Source organism: Magnolia sinica, chromosome 10 (genome assembly GCF_029962835.1).
Source record: "Magnolia sinica isolate HGM2019 chromosome 10, MsV1, whole genome shotgun sequence".
NCBI lineage: Eukaryota > Viridiplantae > Streptophyta > Magnoliopsida > Magnoliales > Magnoliaceae > Magnolia > Magnolia sinica.
Genome location: NC_080582.1, coordinates 27,743,191 through 27,764,590, shown reverse-complemented (window position 1 = coordinate 27,764,590; position 21,400 = coordinate 27,743,191). Strand labels below are relative to the sequence as shown.

Here is a 21,400-nt window from a genome sequence, read left to right as displayed (position 1 = left end):
TACAATATATGCCAAACAAGGACATGATGTGGTAACTCGACTTCTGGTTATGTAATATATTAATTAGATGTAATCAAATGCTTTCTATATGCAAATTTTTGACAGATAGGACCACACAGTTCGACTGGATAAACGGTATGCAGTCACAACTTTTTTCAATACATATGATTACATATTTATCCACTTTTTTGTCAATTGGATATGCCTCATAACTTGTAAACACGTTTCTATTCAAATACGTGTGTATACAATCCGATAATGGACATGTCAATGCAGATGGCTAAAGAAAAGTACTGTGGTACTGGTGGGGCGTCGGCCAAGAATATATCTGACTTGGGATGATGCAAGATTGGAGGTGAAGGGGTTTAGCGGAGGCAGACATCGAGCTTTCAAGAACTGGAAGGAAGCTACTGCATGTTGGGACAATTACTTCGGTATTACCAATGCACCGTCGGGACTTGGACAAGGATCTCAGGTGGGATATGTTGCCACAGTTTCTGATGAGGTTGACATCCATCATTCGTCAACTTCGTCATTCCAACAGACGACCCGGGCCATGGTTTCCAAGGCCATGTCGACCGATGATCCCGCCCCGTCTTTTGGAGAGAGATTCTGTGCAGTTCTAGTTGCCATCTTGGTTATTTTCTTTGCGTTGTTTATTATTTTTAAATTCTAGGTAATTATGTTGGACTGTATGATTGGAGGATGTCTATTTTGTACTGTTATTCTATGTGTATGTGCTACATGTTATAGTTTTATATGAGAGGACTATCTCCGGCGTGGACACAGAGACAATCCACTTCTTGGCTGAACGGTAATCCGTCCAAACAGCGCTCTGCACGGTTATGCTAATGTTTTATCCACGCCAATAGTCGCTTTTCTCAGATCATTTGAAGGTGTAATGGTAAAACTGAGGCACGCTCACAGCTCCAGTGGACCACAGCAATCAAACTCTCAGTGATAATGACAACCACCATTGAAACCTCTCTTGTTTTGACACTATGATGTTTCTGCACCATCCAACCTAGCTAATAAAGTTAGGTGGACGTGGATGAAATGAAAACGGTAATATCAGATTGATCTGAAAGATCCCAACCTCTGAAAAAGTTTTTAATAGTGTACGTCAATTCCCCATTTTGTAGTCCACAAAACCATCAGACCTGCTTTGTTTTTTGCATCATATGTTATAAGAAATTGAGCAACAACTATGAACGGCATGGATAAACAAATTTCATCACGGTGGGCCCCACAAATCCCTGCCCGGGCACTAAATCCAGTATAGCCGTGTAGGATGCTATCGGCGTCTGTCCACCGTACCATAACAAATGCTTCGACGGTAGAAACATATTTGGATCCCTCATCCAAATATCCAAATGCGCAACGCCGTTTTGGCCCAATGGATTAGTCCAATCCCATGTGCATCCAAACACTTTTACTTTACCGATCCCAGGAAATTCCATTCCATCCAAATAGCCCAGTGATTTCAGTCCCGGGATATAGCAATCCCATGGAACGTCAATCCACTCACACCACCATCATTACCTTAAAATCCATCCCATCCCTCCTAATCCCATGGGATCGGTCCGGCCAAACATGCCCTAAGGGGGCATTTGGCGTCTCTACAAATAAGAGCTTATTGGCTTGTGTAAAAAAAAAAAAGGCTCTTAGACTATTTGGTTAATGTCTAATTAAGAAGCATATTTATTTAGACAGTAGCAAATAAGCTCAACTTTCATAAGTTGGGGAGGGGTTATCTTTTCAAAAAGAGCTTATTGTGCTTTTGCGGTTAAAGGTTAGGGCTTTATTCAATTTTTTTAAAATACCAAAACTTCCCTTTGCAATCTTCCTCCCTCCAGCCACTTTGTTGTTGGCAGATCTCTCTCTCTCTCTCTCTCTCTCTCTCTCTCTCTCTCTCATGGCTTACGCATAGCCTTCAGCAATTTCCTTCTCCAAGGTGCAGGCAGCAATGGCTGCCATGGGTGTCAATTGTAGGTGAAGGTTTTTTTGTTTTTTTTGAAAACCCTAAGAGAGAAGAGGAGGGACGGCCCATGACTTAGGCTGATGTTGGACCATGGGTATGGCCCACATCATGATGGCGTGGGCCCATTTGCACACTTGGTGGAGAGGAAGGTGAACCTGGACTGTTGATCTCATGGGCCACACAATCTCTCTCACTCGTAGCTTGGATGAGGAAACATACCCGCCGCCACTAACTCATAGATGGACTGCAGTTTGAAACTGGACAGGGGGAAGTGGGTAATGGTGGCCAATGCTTAAAATGTCTCAAAACATGAAGCATTGCACCCATCCATTCTTTTGCCATTTGGGGCACAGTCCATCTACAGTGAGATCCACCAAAACAAACATTTGGATAGCTCGAAGGACCAAGGACAGTTTCAGTTCAAAGGCTTCTTCTTCTTCTTCTTCTTCTTGGAAGTGGGGAACTTACATATACTAAATGATATGATGAAAATCTATTTCATCTCGTCAGCCTGCCCGCAAGGCTTTTCATAATTTAGACTTGGCGATACTATTAGAGATTTAAGAACACTTTGATAGGATGAAAATCTATTTCATCTCTTCGGCTTGCAAGGATTGTTTGATAGGATGAAAATCCATTACATCTCTTTGGCCTTTGCCCGAAAGGCTTTCAGGCTTACCTAATTTTAGAGTTAACGATATTATTAGAGACAAATCTATTTCATCTCTTCAGCCTTGCCCATAAAGCTTTCAGGTTTTACTAATTTTAGAGTTGATGATATTATTAGAGATTCTTCTCCTTGATTTGTGTTTTGATTTGAATTAGCATTTTATTATATATGGGCCGAACGGTTGGACCAAACTAATCCGGAATCGGCCGTCGCTAAAAATCCCATTCTTAAAAAACAGAAAAATCTTAGGTAAGCTTGAACACATAGCTTCTACTTATAACAAAAACAAAAAACAAACAATTAAAAAAAAAAAAAAAAAAACACTAATCATTATCCGAGATGCGGTGTTTGTTAACTAGATTTCCGATATAGAACAAGTCAGAGCGGTTGGACCAAGCAGCCACAAAGCAGGTTGTTGGCCGGTCTAGGTTTTAAAATATTGGTTTGAATGGATTCACATAATTTCTCACAGTTGAAGAGAAGTCCTACTCAAGTTGAGAGCATGCAATATGGCTTCCATTTCCATTATCACCACACAAATTAAGGTAGCAGCATACGCCACAACATATGAAAATTAAGAGATATTTTGAATTTTTGAAGAGGTATTCGGGACATTTTATAATCTGACAAAACCTTCTAATCTTTTTTATCAATTAGCGGTTCTTTTGCACTATTAAGAGTTAGAGACTGCTCTGGAGACATCTAGTTGCTGTTTGGATTTACTTCGGATTATCTTTATGAAAGATTCAAGAAGCTTTAGTTTGAATCAGATAAGTCTAAGCTCGCTTTCTAAGATCCATTGGAGACCAAAAAAAAAAGCTATTTTGGAGGAACTTTCAGCCTCTTTTTTTCCCTAGGATTGCAGTCGTTTAAGGGTGGGTTAGGAACAACTAAAAGAATGAAGAGCTCCATACTACGTCAAGAATTAAGATTCCTAAGAAATTATTTATTATGCGAAGCTTATTTTTTGTTGTTACTTATTTGTATTTGCTTCTCTTTCTACTTTCTCTGGATTTCTAGATGGAATTCATTGCTGACATAATGAGATCTTATGCACACAAGATAAATAATCATAGTCAATCTTAATGAAACAACTTACAAATATCATCTCCTCATTCTCATCACCATCATCTTCCTCTTCAGGAGGATTACCAAGCATTGAGGTCGAAGCGTTGCCAGTGAAATTCCCATTCTCCTCTGCAGCAAGGGATGCCGCCAGCCTAAACAGACACATGCAAACACATTATAAAAGCTAATATACATAAACCAATAAAAAAGCTGACACAGTGCTTACAATTGATCAAGGGATTCCTGATTGTATGTTCTGTTATCTGTCTCATTTCTTTCAGGATTGTTCTCCTTCAAATCATCATAATCCGGTAAAACCTGTTTTCCCTTGGAACTATCCTTCTCCTTTCTAATCTGGATATCCTTCGCCAATTCTTCAAGTTTTCGTGCCTTGAGCTACCAAAAGATAAAAACCACAAAACAAGCATCCACTCAAATTACATGATTTGACAACAATTGGTGTAAAATATACAATATTCTACAACAAACATCAACAATTAACAGTAGTGGATCCTAATAAACAAATTTTCCATTAGAAGGAAAGGGCAAACTCATAAAATAAATGACAAAGGATCATACTTGCTCAACTTTATCCCTTGCTCAGCCTCAATTACCAACAAAGCCAGCATTCCCACAGGCAAACATCTTGTGGGTCCTTTGTAACTTCGGTGGGAATGTTGGGAGGGCGAAGATTAAATGCTTTCTTTTTCAAATATATTCATAGGGTTGTCAAGCTCATTCTTCATTGTGGATGTTGGGTTTCAGGAGCAAAGTCTAGTCCGAGAGCAAATGGAGTAGAGTTATAGCTGTTTACTTCCTATTTAGTTAGTTTTAGATTCCTTTTTAAGTTTTGAAATTATTGTAAGAGGACTTATAGTGGAAGAATGATTAAGACTATAGATTTTGGTGATGATGATTTGAATATTTTACATTATTTTAAATGAATGATTATTTGGTTTATTTTATGGAAGTGTGGATTAGTATTATGTGATAGTTTGTGGAATTATAGTTACTGACTGTTTAATCTATGAGTCATGTCCTCGGGTACAGGATTAGGGTTGAGCATACCCAGGTGTTGGATTCAGGGTGTGACAGAGTGGTACTATTTGTGATGATGAAGAATTAGAAATAGTCGGAGAATGTAATGCCTCATTCTCCATTTCTTATAGATTCGTTCAAAACAGAGATGGTTTAACATGGAAAATACCAGCATTTATGGTCCAAAGTCAAACAATCCTTTATGGGCGGAGGAGTTCTGGGAGATTCAGTGCAATCCTGGCCATGTGGAAATATGTTGTGGTGTTTGGCAAGGGTTTCAAAATCAACACTAACCATTTGTTCCTTCCAGAAAGCTTGTAATGAGCTCTTCTTTTTTTAAGGTTGACGAAATTTTATTAAAAAGAGCTGAATTACAAGTGTGAGAAGATTATATATTTTCATTGTAAATGAACTAATCGATGTTCCTCAAGGTGGGACTCTCACGTGATCGAGTAACAAAAGGAGGCTGATTAAATGCAAGCTGGACAGGTTCCTCATTTCAGCATTTGGGAAGGGCACATTTTATTGCGATCCCGTCTTCGGTTCTTGATCGAACCACCTTGATTATTATCCTATCATCTTGAATACGTAAGCATGTCTTTGGGTCCTGCTTTGTTCAGTTCCAAGAATATGTGACTGGAATTGCCTGATTTTGTCGTTTTGGTCCAAGGATGTGCTGGCTTCACATTTCTGAGGAAGTTACAGATCATTAAGGCAAAGCAAATTTTGGAGTAGATTCAAATTCATTAAGTTAAAGGAGGAAAGATAATGTTTGGGTTGAGATTGCAGCCATAGACGCTGAGGCAACCAAGCATACTTCTAATAGCATTCACCACAACGTGCATACCTCGAAAAGGAGTTTGTAGAAATTCTCAAATTGGATGAATTTCTTTTCTCATACAGCTAAAGAATCCATTACATCATCGATTTGTTAGTGACAGTGTCTCTCGCTCCTCCTACATGCCCCTTTAATGCCTTCATTACCTTGATCGATACTTTCAACCATCTTGCATTTCTTTGTTTTTAGTAAACCGCCTCTTGTTACCAATCAAAGCAAGGAAAATTTTCCCAAGGGCCCACCTTCCAATGAACTGGACCATCCACCTTATTGACCCACCATAAATGGGCGGTGCACCAAAGATCACCTCCATCTAGCACACTCCCAGCCACTCAATTGGCGGACTCATCCAGCTGCAAGTGGAGAATTGGCTATAATCTTTTTTAACCATACGTTCAAAGACCAAAATCAAACTAACTAGGATTGTCTGACGTATGTTACCAAAGCATGACGGAAGGCTGCAACCTGCAAGAGATTCTGGTATGGAGTGGGGAAGCGTCTCTTTCAAAATTTCAGCAAGAATAAGCAGCTTTGAAGAGGATACAAAAGAAAAAAAAAAAGGAAGCAGCTGGCTCACGTGATTGAGAAGCAATTTCTCGGCGGTCTTGCGTATCTTGGCCTGAGCGTTGTCGCGCTGGCGGCGGCGGGCCACAACGGTGCGGCGCTTGAGAGCAGGGGTGCCACCATCAAAGACAAAGACGGGCTTGGTGCGGAGGAAGAGGAGCTTGCAGATGCGGCGGAAGAAGCCAAGGAGATGAGCGTTCCTCACCATCTCCCCTTTCTCGTCCCGCATCGCCTTCATGAATTGAACCATCCAAATGCTCGCATCTACATATTTATGAAAGAGAAAGTGATTAGAGAGAGAGAGAGAGAGAGAGAGAGAGAGAGAGAGATCTGATGAAGGTTAGGGTTATGAAAGAGAGACCAATGGCGAGCCTTTTGCCAGCGAGGGTTTCAACAGAGACACGACGGCCGACAGGGGCAAGGAGTTCCCACAGGCCCTGAACACCCATTTCCTGCTTCTGCTCTCTTCGTCGCTCTGCTTCTGATGCGAAACACGTCCTTCGGTTCGATTCGGTTCGATTACCGCCAATGCGGACTGCGGAGAGATTCTATTTATAGGGAGAGGCGAATGAGACTTTGATACTCCGGCAGAGTATGACTATTCATACTCATGTACTCGAAAATTGACGTTCGGTGTACACAACTAGATCATATAAATTGTGTGCCCCGCTTCAGATCTGATCCTCTAATCGGTCTGTTGGACATTGGTTGGCATCTGGAGGACGGAGAAAATGAAGATTAGTCAATGGTCCTGATTCAACGACAAATGTCCATTTGATCAGGAGTTAGTTTCGATGATCAGTCTGATCTTAGGACTACTATGGGTTTGATGTTTTGAACAGGAGAATTTTAGGACTGTGGACCCCACCTTTTAGCCAGCTGTTTCTACGAAAGAAGACAAACCTTCTTTTGCAACTTAGACATGCACGTGCGGATTATGAATTTCAGGACGAATATACCCCTCCTTTTTACTGCTGTTTTTCTTCTCCCTTTCAATTGTTTCCTTTTCCTTTCTCTTTCCACTGCTACTTTACTACCACTGTTTTTACCCCTTTTCTTCGCCCTGTTAGAAAGACTAAAAAACCCTTTTTATGGGCTCCCCTTATCAACATTTGTCATCTTCTGAAAATGGTCGGTCCAGCGAAGAAAGCACGCAGCACAGATATATTTTAAACTCAGTTGGGCCCACATTGAATGTATGGGTATAGGAAACGGATTGGCTACTCCTCCGGTGCTCTGTAGGCCCCACCATGATCTACATGGCTGGTGGTCGGTGCTCTGTGGGCCCCACTATGGTGTACGTGGCTGGTGGCTGGTGGTCGGTGCTCTTTGGCCCCATCATGGTATACGTGGCTGGTGGTCGGTGCTCTTTGGCCCCACCATGGTGTACGTGACTGGTGGTCGTTGCTCTATGAGTCCCACCATGGTGTACGCGGCTGGTGGTCAGTGCTCTGTGGGCCCCACCATGGTGTATGTGTTTCATCCATTCCGTTCATCCATTTTGTCCGCTCAATTTCCATCTAATTTAAGGGGTTGAGCCCCAAATTAGATGGAAATTTGACTGGTGGCCCACTAGAGGAAAACAATGGTGATTGGATATCCATCATTTAAATCCTCCTGAAGCCCACTGTATTGTTTGTCTGAAATCCAATCTGTTTTTTAGGTGATAAAGACTCAGATGAAGGCTAAAAACAAAGATCATCTTGACCCAATACTTTTATCGCCCCCAAAAATTTTTTAATGGTCGATGTTCATTAAACACTATTTCCTGTAATGTAGTCCAATTGAGATCAGGATATACATCAATTTTTGTATAATATGATAAAATAATCTATAAAAATAGATGGACGACATGGATGAAACACATACATCATGATGGGGCCCACGGAGCACCAAACACCAGCCATTGGCTGGTGGCAGGGGGAGTAGCCAATCCGTTTCCTGTATTATATCCACACCGTCCATCGGTTTTTTCATCTAATTTAAGGGGTTGAGCCCCAAATTGAAGCATATCAAAATATCAAGTGAATCATACCACAGGAAATAGTGGGCATAATGATTTTCTAGTTTGCCCCGCTGATTTCATGTTTCCCCGCTCAATTTCATGTTTGCACCGCTGATTTTATAGTTTGTCCCGCTGATTTCATGTTTCCCCCGCTCAATTTCATGTTTGCCCCGCTAATTTTCTAGTTTGTCCGGCTCAATTTCATGTTTTCCCCGCTCAATTTCATGTTTTCCCCGCTCAATTTCATGTTTGCCCTGCTCAATTTCATGCCTGCCCTGCTTATTTCCTAGTATGACCCGCTCAATTTCATGGTTGCCCCGCTCATTTCCTAGTTTGCCCCACTCAATTTCATGGTTGTCCCGCTCATTTCCCAATTTGCCCCGCTCATTTCCTAGTTTGCCCCGTTCAACTTCATGTTTGCCCCGCTCAATTTCATGTCTGCCCCGATCAATTTCTAGTTTGCCCCACTCAATTTCATGTTTCCCCTACTCAATTTCATGTTTCCCCCACTCAAAACCTAAACCTAAAACCTAAATGTATTCTTAAATTTCTAAACCTAAACCTTAACTTATTCTCAATTCCCTAAACCTTAACCTATAGTCTAACTTAAACCTAAACCTATATTGTACACTTGTAACCTAAAACCTAAATGTATTCTCAAATCCCTAAACCTAAACCTTAATCTATTCTCAATTCCCTAAACTTTAACCTATATAACCTAACTTAAATATAAACCTATAACCTACACTTATAACCTAAAACTTAAATGTATTCTCATATCCCTAAACCTAAACCTACACCTAATCCTAATCTCAGCTCCTTAACCTAAACCTAAACTTGAAAACCCAAACCTAAGCCCGATCCCGAACCTGATTTCCTAAACCTAAACCTTAACCTATTATCAGTTCCCTAAGGGCCCGTTTGGCCGGTCGGATTGGAAGGGATTGGATGGTATTGGAAGGGATTGGAAGTCAAATCTCAGGATTGGCCTGGCGTGCTAAACAGAGTCGGTGATCTGATCCCAATCCCATGGATCTTAAGACAATCCACTGACAACGCCATCATTACCTTTAAATCTCATCCAATCCACCTTAATCCTTTCAAATTTGCGTGGGACGTGTTTGGTTTGAGGGATTGGAAGGGATGAGAAGGTTTAATCCTAGGATTGGTCAGGCGTGCCAAACAGACTGGATATAGCAATCCCATGGATCTTCAGACAATCCACCCACAACACCATCATTACCTAGAAATCCATGCCATCCACCCTAATACCATTCAATCCCTTCCAATCCACCCGGCCAAACGGGCCTTAAACCTTAACCTATAACCTAACTTAAACCTAAACCTATAACCGACACTTATAACGTAAACCTAAACCTGTAACCTAAATTTATTCTTAAATCCCTAAACCTAAACCTACACCTAATCTTAATCTCAACTCAACATAAACCTAAACCCGGTCCCGAACTCGATTTCCCAAACCTAAACCTTAACCAATTCTCAGTTCCCTAAACCTTAACCCATAACCTATACCTATAACCAACACTTATAACCTAAACCTAAACCTATAACCTAAATGTATTCTCAAATCCCTAAACCTAAACCTACATGTAATCCTAAACCTAAACCTAAACTTGAAAACTCAAACCTAAACCTGGTCCTGAACCCGATTTCCTAAACCTAAACCTTAACCTATTCTCAGTTCCCTAACCCTTAACCCATAACCTAACTTAAACCTAAACCTATAACATACACTTATAACCTAAACCTATAACCTACACTTAGATGGGCCCACATTAAATGTATGTAATATATCCACGCCATCCATCTAATTTTAGCGGTTGAGCCCCAAATTGAAGCATATAAAAATATCAAGTGAATCATACCACGGGAAACAATGGGCATAATGATTTTCTAGTTTGCCCCGCTTATTTCATGTTTCCCCTGCTCAATTTCATATTTGCCCCACTGATTTTATAGTTTGCCCCGCTGATTTCTTGTTTCCCCCGCTCAATTTCATATTTGCTCGGCTGATTTTCCAGTTTGTCCCGCTCAATTTCATGTTTGCCCTGCTCAATTTCATGCCTACCCTGCTCATTTCCTAGTTTGCCCAGCTCAATTTCATCATTGCCCCGCTCATTTCCTAGTTTGGCCCGCTCAATTTCATGCTTGCCCCGCTCATTTCCTAGTTTGCCCCGCTTATTTCCTAGTTTGCCCTGCTCAATTTCATACTTGCTCCGCTCATTTTCTAGTTTGCCCCGTTCAATTTTATGTTTGCCCCACTCAATTTCTAGTTTGCTCCACTCAATTTCATGTTTCCCCCACTGATTCTCTAGTTTGCCCCCACTCAATTTCATGTTTGCCACCGCTCAAAACCTAAACCTAAAACCTAAATGTATTCTCAAATCCTTAAACCTAAACCTTAACTTATTCTCAATTCCTTAAACCTTATCCTATAATCTAACTTAAACCTAAACCTATATTGTACACTTATAACCTAAAACTTAAATGTATTCTCAAATCCCTAAACCTAAATTTTAACCTATTCTCAATTCCCTAAACTTTAACCTATAACCTAACTTAAACATAAACCTATAACCTACACTTATAACCTAAAACTTAAATGTATTCTCAAATACCTAAACCTAAACTTACACCTAATCCTAATCTCAACTCCTTAACCTAAACCTAAACTTGAAAATCCAAACTTAAACCCGGTCCTGAACCCGATTTTCTAAACCTAAACCTTAACGTATTATCAGTTCCCTAAACCTTAACCTATAACCCAACTTAAACCTAAACCTATAACCGACACTTATAACTTAAACCTAAACCTGTAACCTAAATGTATTCTCAAATTCATAAACCTAAACCTACACCTAATCATAATCTCAACTCCTTAACCTAAACCTAAACTTGAAAACTCAAACCTAAACCCGGTCCCGAACCCGTTTTCTTAAACCTAAACCTTAACCTATTCTCAGTTCCCTAACCCTTAACCCATAACCTAACTTAAACCTAAACATATAACCTACACTTATAACCTAAACCTATAACCTACACTTAGATGGGCCCACATTGAATGTATGTAGTATATCCCGCAATTTCATGTTTGCCCCGCTCAATTTCATGCTTGCCCCTCTCAATTTCATGACTGCCCCTCTCATTTCCTAGTTTGCTTAATTTCATGACTGCCCCTCTCATTTCCTAGTTTGCCCCGCTCAATTTCATGCTTGCCCTGCTCATTTCCTAGTTTACCCCACTTAATTTCATGCTTTCCCCGCTCATTTCCTAATTTGCCCCGCTCAATTCATGCTTGCCCTGCTCAATTTCATGTTTGCCCCGCTGATTTTCCAGGATGTTTGCCCCGCTGAATTCATAGTTTGCTCCGCTGAATTTTATGTTTGCCCCGTTGATTTTCTAGTTTCCCTTGCGCAATTTCATGTTTGCCCCGCTGAGTTTCTAGTTTGTCCCACTCAATTTCATGTTTGCCCTAGTTGATTACATGTACTTATTCGATCTAATACGAATCCAACCCATTTCATGAAGAAATTGTGACCAATTAACCAACTAACAAAACCAATTACAGATAACATCTTCTTATTACATCGAAACATATATGTGTTCACTAATCTGGCTAACGTTAAACTTGGTAAAATGATATGGTTGAATAATTGAAAAATGAGATTAATTAGGAATACACATCGATTAAGAGATTATGCATTGAATTTTTTATAGTTTGCCCCATTGAATATCTAACTTGCCCTACTCATTATGCAGTTTACCCCGCTCAATTTCATGTTTGTCCCGATCAAATTATAGTTTGTCTTGCTTACGTTGGTAGTTTGGCTTGCACAATTTTCAGTATTTTCCGTTTCAGTTCTATATCCATTTCATATGAAGCTTGTTCAAATTAATGAAATGCTATATTCTTTTCAACGTAGTCTGATTTTGTCCACAACGTTTATCTTGTGAATTTTATGTTTGATATGTTTTTTAATTCATCTTTGCAGGTGATGAATATTCTGTCGTAATCCCTAACCCAACATGTGGGTGTTCACTCACATGGTGGTTTGACAAGGTGAAGGGTGAAGTGGATAAGCACGATAGTCGTCTAAATTTGTTTAGGCAATCTCCTTTCTCGTTTCTATTGCATGTTACATCCTTTAGATTTTTAGGGGCTTTATTTCACCTTCTTTTTGTAAGATTCAAAGGTGATCTAGTATTTGAGATCAAGGGGAGGTGATTGCACTTTACCGAGATGGACTTCGCCCTCATTACCGGTCTTAAGATTGAAGATCTAACTGTACCGAAGAATCGTTGCAGTACGGGTTCATTAAGAGACAAATACTTTAAAGAATATCCAGTATTAAAGAAGCAATTAATGGAGGTGTTTGAGAGATTAGTTGACACCAATGAGCATGAGGACGTCGTGAAGGTTGCCCTACTTCTAGTTGTGGAGCACTTTCTTAGGAGAACCGAACCAAAAACCATGTGCAACATGGATTATATTTACGTAGTTGATTCGCTAGATGATTTCTATAGGTATCCCTGGGGTAGTTTGGGATACTATACAATGTCGTAAGAAATCGAATCTGTTGTTGCTGCATCAAGTTCCCCTCGGTACACTGTATGTGGTTGTGTCCTTCCTCTACAAGTAAGAACACCTTTTACTTTATATATGTTTTTCCTCTATAGTCAATTATGGATTTTTAACCTGGTGCAATTTTATTCTAACAGGTATGGGCAGTAGAGATATTACCGGCCCTACAAGACTATATTGTTTCGTACGTTCCACATCAAATTCCACTCTTCATTCAATATCGAAGCTGGAAGGGTTGGAGGTATAACAGAATATATGCCATTTTCGAGAGTAAAGCTGTAATTATATATATATATATATCCCCATCATTTACTTTGCTTAATTTGACGTATATGCTTTTTTATTTAACATTACTCTTTATTCTTTTGCAGACAACAGTAGTAATGAAATTAGAACTAACGTTATGAGAATGGGAAACGGATGTCGTTCGCTCTGTGCGTGACAGTTTCTAGGTGAGATATTACGGAAAATGAACTATAATTTCATATCTGCCATTGTAAAGTTATCCTTACTCTTACATATCCATCTATATATTTTTGTAGCTTACTGAGACCCAGGAAGATGATGAGGAGGGTAATGAGATTGATCACGAGGAGGGTGATGAGTCAGATGATAGCGATGAGAAAGGCGTAGAGGGAGAGGGACCGAGGGGTGGTAGACCGAATGTTGTTCTTATGGAGGAATTTATGATTGAGAGGGAAGAATTGAAGAAGGAGAGAGAGAGGAATTAAAAAATGAGAGGGATGAATTGAGAAAAGAGAGGGCAGAGATGAGAAGTAAAGAAGCATTGTTTGATGACAGGAAAACGTTACCGAGGAGGGAGAAGGAATTGTTCTTTGTGGACAAGGAATGGTTCTTCAAGGACAAAGAAAAGTTAGCAAATGAGATAGAGGAGTTTAATAAGGAGAAGGAAGGTAGTCGTACACAGAGAGGACGTAATGTGATGGAGGTGGAGGGTGAGGAGTTGAGGAAGAGAGTGGAAGTAAATGATATTGAAGACAAAGAACTTGGACATGTGGATCTTGATGTGCAATCGTATAGTAATGTCAAAGGTAATGTATGGAATGAATCCCCTTCTCATGTCGTTTATGAAAGGAGAGTCAAAAGGATACCGAAACCGTCATATTACAAGATTTCTCCATACTTGTCCTCGTCTACATTCGATACAACCCTTGGGGCGGACAAGGAAAAGTTAGCGAATGAGAGGGATGAGTTTAATAAGGAGAAGGAATGTAGTCCTAAACAGAGGGGGCATTTTGTGATGGAGGAGGAGGCTAAGGAGTTGAGGAATAGAGTGGAAGTAAATGATATTGAAGATAAAGAACTTGAACATGCATCCACTTCTCCTTCCGTTTATAAAAGGAGAACCAAAAGGATACCGAAGCCGTCATATTACAAGGTTTCTCCATACTTGTCCCTGTCTGCATTCGATACAACGCCTGGGGTGGTTCGTGAACCCGAGCAAGTAACAGCTTTTGCTACTTCTCCGATACCATTCCCTGTACAGATGGATCCTTTCAGGATACTATCCACACAGGAGGTGAAAGAGGTAGATGACTGGTATGAAGCAAACAAGGACATGTCAGAGGGGAAATGGTTTAGAACAATATAGATGAAGGATGCCTGGGTTGATAGCGAGGTAAGCATTACTAATTTATTCTCTATATGCATCGATTGCCATGTAATTAATTGTTATATGAATATATGACGAAATCGTACTATCCTATTGATTAAGCTATCGACACATACATCGACTTCCTTGAGAAAATGCATAACTCCTTCTCAGTTTCATATCCTCAGGATTGCAAGTTCTGTCCTACGTATTTTACGGTAAATGTTTATTACGACAATCCTTAATCTGTTTGAAAATTTTATTTTATTACATGCATTGAATTTTGATCATGTTTGTAACAGCAAAGCCTCAAGGGGTGTTTGCCGGTTTTGATCACATATCGGGCCTCCAATTCGGCGTCAGAACGGTCGTCGCTAATAGGCCAGCTGACCACGGCCTACGCAATTTCCAAGCAGTGAGATAAACCATACGCCAAAGCGATTTGGTGTTATGAGCGGGTAATATACTCATAACAGAACATCATCTCTTACTGTTATATGTTCTATCATGTTTTGACAAATATATTATTTTATGAATCATGGACAGGTTTATGCGCCAATATATCATGACAATTCACATTGGTTTTTTCTTGTCATCTATCCTAGAGAAAGAGAAATCGTTATTGTGGATAGCTTATACACATATCTAACGCCGAAGTTCAAGCATAAGATGAAGAATATGACCGATGCACTCCCCGTTCTCTTCGATGCCACTAGAAACAGTATTGCGCTTGAAGGGAAGAAGTGGACCGTCAGATTCGATGAATCCACGCCTAAGCAGGACAATGGTTATAACTGCGGCATATTCGTGATGAAATTCATTGACATTTTGTGTAGCAGTCTCACCTTGGAGGGAATAGACATGCAAAAATTCACCTCCGATTGGAGGAAGTCAATAGCATATGATTGCTTGTCTGTAGTCAGGAGGTGATATTTGTACAGTGCAAGGGAGAAAAATTTTGTAAGAATGTATTATTCGGAGGTTTACAGTAATCTTGGAGTGCTGAAAATTTTCAAGTATGTGCATTTCAGTGCGAGTTCCTTCTCTAATCACGATAGCCTTAGGAGGGTTGATCCGAATTCCTCTCAAGTCTATCGTGATTAGAGAAAGAACTCGCACTGAAATGCATATACTTGGAAATTTTCTACATACTCGTCGGAAGTGCAAGTTTCGATGTATAGCATACTCTGTAATTTTAGTCAATGATGAAATGAACTTTATACTGTCTCACAATATTTTTAGTTTGTCTCGATATGCTCGTCGATCAAGTACAATGCACATGGAACTCGATGCTTGGCAATTGCTCTAGATCAAGTTCAATGTTCGATATTACACATTGTATGGATTTTATGCACAATGATGCAACTACTGTAGGGCACTTCCTACTCTTTTTTTACTGCAATGGGGTGATTTTTAAAGGGAGGTCAAGGATGTTTGTGTTTTCTCTAGGCCATGTTTGAAAATTATGGGTTCATGCTAAACTGCAGTAGGGGAAACTGGGTGAGTATTATGTGGGGAATATTAAAATTGAAACCTGTATGATCATTGTGCTCATTCTTTTATAACGACCTGAAATTTGGGGGTCGAGCATAACTCAGCTCCCGAGTTCCAAAACATCACTTATGCAACATATTTAATGAAGGATGTATGTTGACTGTATTAGTGCATAAAACATGGAATAGATTAAGCCAAAACACATATATGATTCAGGGATAAGTGAATAAAGCAAGCGGAAGACTTATAGAAAAAATGTGTACAAGTGTAAACCCCTGAATTACATATACAAGCCAGATCGTATGAAAGTGTTATTTAACAAAATTATACGTATCAAATTACATCATTTGAGTTACCAAAAATAATCCCATAATCCGCACATCAGACTGAGGCTCGCTAGAACCCGTCTGAAAACTGCATATAGGAGAAGGCAGCCTCGTCATCATCCAGCTCCCGCTCTGCCTCAGAAGTCACATCCACATCTGTAACATCAGAGCCTAAGACAGAGTCTGGTGGGTGTTTAACACCGCCCCAGAAATGTGGGAGTGAGTGATCAACTCAGTGGAACAATAAGGCACTGGTTAACATGTTATCAGTTCAATCAAACAGTAATGATAAAGCAGGACAATTAAATAAATCCTAAGTACTCTTGTTAATGAAAGGATGAATGCAATATGATGCGTGCCCTCACGCGTATACCCTCAGCATCTTCATCTTACGTTACGCATGACATCGCCTCAAAGTGCGCCACATCTATAAAGCACATGTAAATGCGGTGCATGAATATGATTACCGAGTTGTTATTAGTCCATTTCACACAGCAGGATTGGGAAGCTAAGATACCTTCCTCATATCACCTTTCAAACAGTGATCCATACTAGGGTCGTCAATCCTAGACATCTCATACGATCATATGTTTGAAGTCGTAGCAAAGGGCTCGTCACCAATCAATGCACGCCTTTCATGCCCTTACTACCACAGTTCGGCTTGTCACCTCCTTGCGGTATCCAGGTATGCTCGAGGTCACTATAAAGGGCTCGTCACCAATCAAGGTAGGCCGACAGCACGAATATAGTGTCCCATACCACCATAATCGGCTCACGAGTTTAGTTGCTCACTGGTCACTACGGGGAGGCTCGTCACCCCAGCGTAGGCCAACAGCTCGACCACGGTGTTCTATACCACCATGTCCGGCTCATGAGTCTTAGCGGATCAAGTACCATAGTTAATAGGATTTCGCTGGTAAGTTCGGTATTCTAGATTCAAGCAGTAGCGTCCATACATGGTGAACATACATTGGACAATCGGGTTACTTGACGAACTCGACTAGCACGAGCGCACGTTGAATTGAACGACATAGAGTGCGCAAACACTCCGTGTGGCCAAACCACCGCCGCCAACTCTAATACGGCTCGGGTTCGTCTAATACGTCCTACGTGGCGAAAGCAATCTCAACCACGAATATAGGGTCAATTACCGATTTCCTGGACTAAGGCATAGTCCCAAACACCTTACACTACTACAGATACTCACATGGAATGTAGAACAGTAATGGAACAACAACTTAAATCATGGTACATACGCATCTGGAGAATATTAACTTAACATAAATGTAAGCATAGGTAATGCTTGAATTTAAATAACATGGAATGTAACTTGCATAAAGGAAATCATGCGCATCCATAGGAGTATTGAGAATCACTCCTCAACGCCCGCAATTAGTGTAATAAGTTACACTTAGATCATTCATGCATTTCTACAAACACTTAGCATACATGGAACAACATACATGACGTATGTTGACATACATGCACTTAGACAATTCCTTTTACCAAGGAGTTGTCATACATGCATTTAGCATACATACATGACAAATAATCATGGCAAACATAAGTGCATATTTTATACATATACGGTACTTTATAAATACACATAGAATACACGAATCTCAATATGGCACATGCATATCAGGAAAGCAATGTAAACACAACATTTGAGATGTGAAACCTCATCCATAACAAGAATAAATCACTAACTGGCGTTGAAAGCCTTGAAAACCATAACCTATACACTTAAAGTCCGCACCTTAAGCAAGGAAAGAAACACCGACTGATTTAGACGAGTTGTCTTCGTCAACAGCGATAGGATACCCTAAAACAAGGATAGAAATGAGATACAACAACACCAAGACTAATCTAAGCTCTAACATAGGTTAGGGTTAGATTAACTTACCCCAAAAAGAACTCAGAACCGTTAGAAGAACGATTCAAATTGAAGGTTCAAAGATGAAGAAGAACAAAGAAGAATCCAAGATGATTCACCAACTTATCTCTCTCACTTTCTCTCTCTTTTCCACTCTCTTTCCAAGCTAGGGTTAGAGAAAATTTGTATGGAAAAGAGAACTAGGGTTTAAGGACTATAAATAGGCCTATTCTTGATGAAAATAACCCCAGGGACAAAGTATACTTAGGTTATAATTCAAGTAAGCCTCTCTCGATCCAACGAAGCACTTCTGGTGGGCCTATAACCACGAAAGGTCGGACTTAAGCTCACTTACCATGGATCTAGGTCAGGCTGAGTTTTCGTACCGACCGGCTCTTCAGATCAGCCGTGGCGGACCACACTCAATTCAACGGTCACGGAATCTCGATCAAGTCCACAAGCACTAGGATATGCCTGGGCCACCTTCCCTGATCAGAGGGCAAAACTGGGTCAGAATCCAACGGTCAGATAGCTTAAAATCGTCCCGCAAGTGACACGACTCAAATTTCATAAAAGCTTAATAAATTTCAACCGTTCTCACACTCTTCACTCCGAACTCAAGAAAATCGACCCAGAACATCAGATGGACTTGATTTTCGAGGTGATGGTCAAGCCCAACTCGGTGACCGCAATAGCCTAAGATCATCGCCATCGGACTTTCGACGCGCGGTCCAGGTCCGATCCAGATCTTCCAAAAATTCCCCAGAACAACTGGATTTAGCGATGGATCCCAGATTTCAGAGTAACGTAACGCTAACTAATCTACAAGTTTAGAGCCATGTAGATACAATTTAAAGTGATTGATGCGAATTTCACAAGCAATCGAGAATAGCGCTAATTACCCCAAAAACAACTACTTAAGGAAAGATTAGCACAAAATTTCCAAGGTCATTACATCTTCTAATCCACCCAAGTGGAATTGTATGATCCTTGTATCTATTTACTCTTAGTTGGATGCTTTTATTCACTTTTGAGATGGGACAAGGGGTTGTCATTCAATCCCATAGACACATGACAAGGATGCAGGGGATTAGGCCTCAGGCTATAGGCTATATCAATTCTCTGAGTAACCCCTTGGAACTAGCCTATCAAGACTTTTATCAGGACCTGTGCAAATGATGCTCTCCCCAGAGGTATCCTCGGTAATATGATCCTTGCCAGATATTCATAGAAATTGATGGATTGCACCATACCAACTTTTGAAGCACTGCTTTCCATATAGAAAGTGCTTTTGGAAGTGCAAGAGCTGGAACTCGTGTCATGCACATTCGTCTTGCACCTTGCTGAAAGTGGGGTCCTCGATGTATTTTTCTTTTAATGCCTCAATTCCAACAATCTCTATGGTAAGTCTCCCTAATAGCAGCACCCTAATACTCAAAGTGTCTGCTACTTTGTTCTGTATTTCAGTGTTATAATGAAAAAGAAATTATGCTATTGTAAAAATGATGTACACTTGTGCAACCCATGGTAAGTCTATGGTAAGTCTCCCCATTAGCTTAATGAAAGCACTTGGTGTATTTGGAAGGTCAAATGTCATCACATGCCCACTTGTGCAACCCATTTAGGTTATAAACGCAGTCTTCCATTCAAACTCATGTTAGACGTGAATAATGTTGTCCACTCCTTAGGTCAATCTTCAAAAATATCTTTGTCCATACAATACGTCCTATATACTATCTAGTCGTAGAATTAGACACCGGTACTTGATATTTGATAATGACCTGGTTAATCGCATGATTGTTCATATACATCCTTTAAGATCCATCTTTCTTAGGGGTTGACAATGCAAGATCGGGTTGCCGCGTTTGAACATGCATCTTGACATGATGGGAATTTTGTTGTATTCTTATTTTAATCCTCATGTCGTTATCTAGTCTATAAAGCTTTTTTTTTTGGTTTTTGGGACATTTTGCTTGGCATATCGGAAAGCGATGGAAAGAAATTGGCGTGAAAAAGGAAGAAGAGATGATACATCTGGGTTGGGAAAGGGAGGAAATCATCGAAACGGGAAACATTTGTTAAGAAAAAGCTACTGTCTCGGCCGAATGGGAGGAAGAACTCACCTAAATTGTCGAAGTAACCAACTATGTTTGTTGAAGGTTTTCCGGAAGGGTGGAAACTGATCAACTTCAAGAGGACTTTCGCTTGTGCATGTATTATTATGGAAGTTGTCATACCTCAGCATAGAAATAGAGGAAGTTGTGGTTAAAAAGCTTTAGGAGGATGTGATGTTGGTTTCCCTAGGATTCCAAGATCATGCAGCGGTGGTATTCATAGCATGCAGGTTGATCGATGAAGGAATAGTCATGAAGTTACAAAACTAGGGGGAATGGTCAGTCTTTGGGTGGGAGGAGCATTGACACCAAATATGGTATAACCTTTTAGAATTTTGGATCGATGATATATTAAGAGAAATCGGTGCTTGTAGTGGGTCAGTGGTGGAAATTGATAGTCAAACAGATAGAAGCGAGGAGCTGCTTCCGCTTGAATCTGAATTCAAAAGAAAAAGTTAAATTCATGATAAATGGGGGGAGTGGTGCATATTATTTAGGACTGTCCATCCATCTAGTGGTTTCTACTATGGGTAGACAATTGCTAAAAATCAATACGGATGGACTAATCCTACCTAATCTAATAAATGACCTTCAAAGCTAATGGTAGAAACAAAAGTTGCCGCCGACTATCAACCATTCGCCCATGCAAAGTTGGTGGCTAGGGCTGTATGATGCGTTCACAAGAATGAAGAAAACGGGCTCCGGTGAGTGTGCAACACGTTGTTACTGCAGAAGACCTACACATCTCACGCAACTATGCTTGTCATTCCTGCAAAGAAACATTTCTAATGTGAACAATCACAAGCATTAGCTTTCCTATAATTTGGCAATTGTATACGAACCCCTAGATTTCTTGACACTCAGTACATGTCCCCATCACTTTCAACAACACATCTAATAGGTCTTAAGTACAAAACATACCTTTCAATGCAATGTGCTTATTAGAACGAACATTTCGAGCATCATTCAAAGCATTGCTCAGAAGATCCATCAAAATTTTCTTTTGGGACACCTCCATAGTTTAGTAGTGAAATTAAAGTGATATTTAAGTACATTTTCCTTGGCTGGTTGTTAAAAAAATACAAGCAGTAAAAGTAAAAAAACTAACCTAAACATAAACAATGATGGAATTTATCCATATTCGTATCGATCCCTAGTGGGGGTGGCTAACATGGAGGGTATGTTCAACAAACTAACCCAAACATAAACAA

General features: G+C 40.1%; 1 protein-coding gene across 3 annotated transcripts in view; it reads right to left on the bottom strand.

Annotated features, from left to right (window-relative positions):
• LOC131258223 (DNA repair protein UVH3) overlaps nucleotides 1-6,705 on the bottom strand; it is a 42,660-nt gene extending 35,955 nt beyond the window's left edge. For 2 of the 3 annotated variants that reach the window (XM_058259370.1, XM_058259371.1), the window contains exons 1-4: nucleotides 6,521-6,705; nucleotides 6,173-6,423; nucleotides 3,946-4,115; nucleotides 3,751-3,871 (exon numbers count right to left, since the gene is read on the bottom strand). In XM_058259370.1, the coding sequence (XP_058115353.1) occupies nucleotides 3,751-3,871; nucleotides 3,946-4,115; nucleotides 6,173-6,423; nucleotides 6,521-6,608 (630 nt within the window). In that variant the 5' untranslated portion in view covers nucleotides 6,609-6,705. Of the gene's footprint in view, nucleotides 1-3,750; nucleotides 3,872-3,945; nucleotides 4,116-5,604; nucleotides 5,840-6,172; nucleotides 6,424-6,520 lie in introns of those variants that run through there. The other variant, XM_058259373.1, reaches the window with a different exon arrangement.
• Between the last annotated feature and the right edge of the window lie 14,695 nt (nucleotides 6,706-21,400).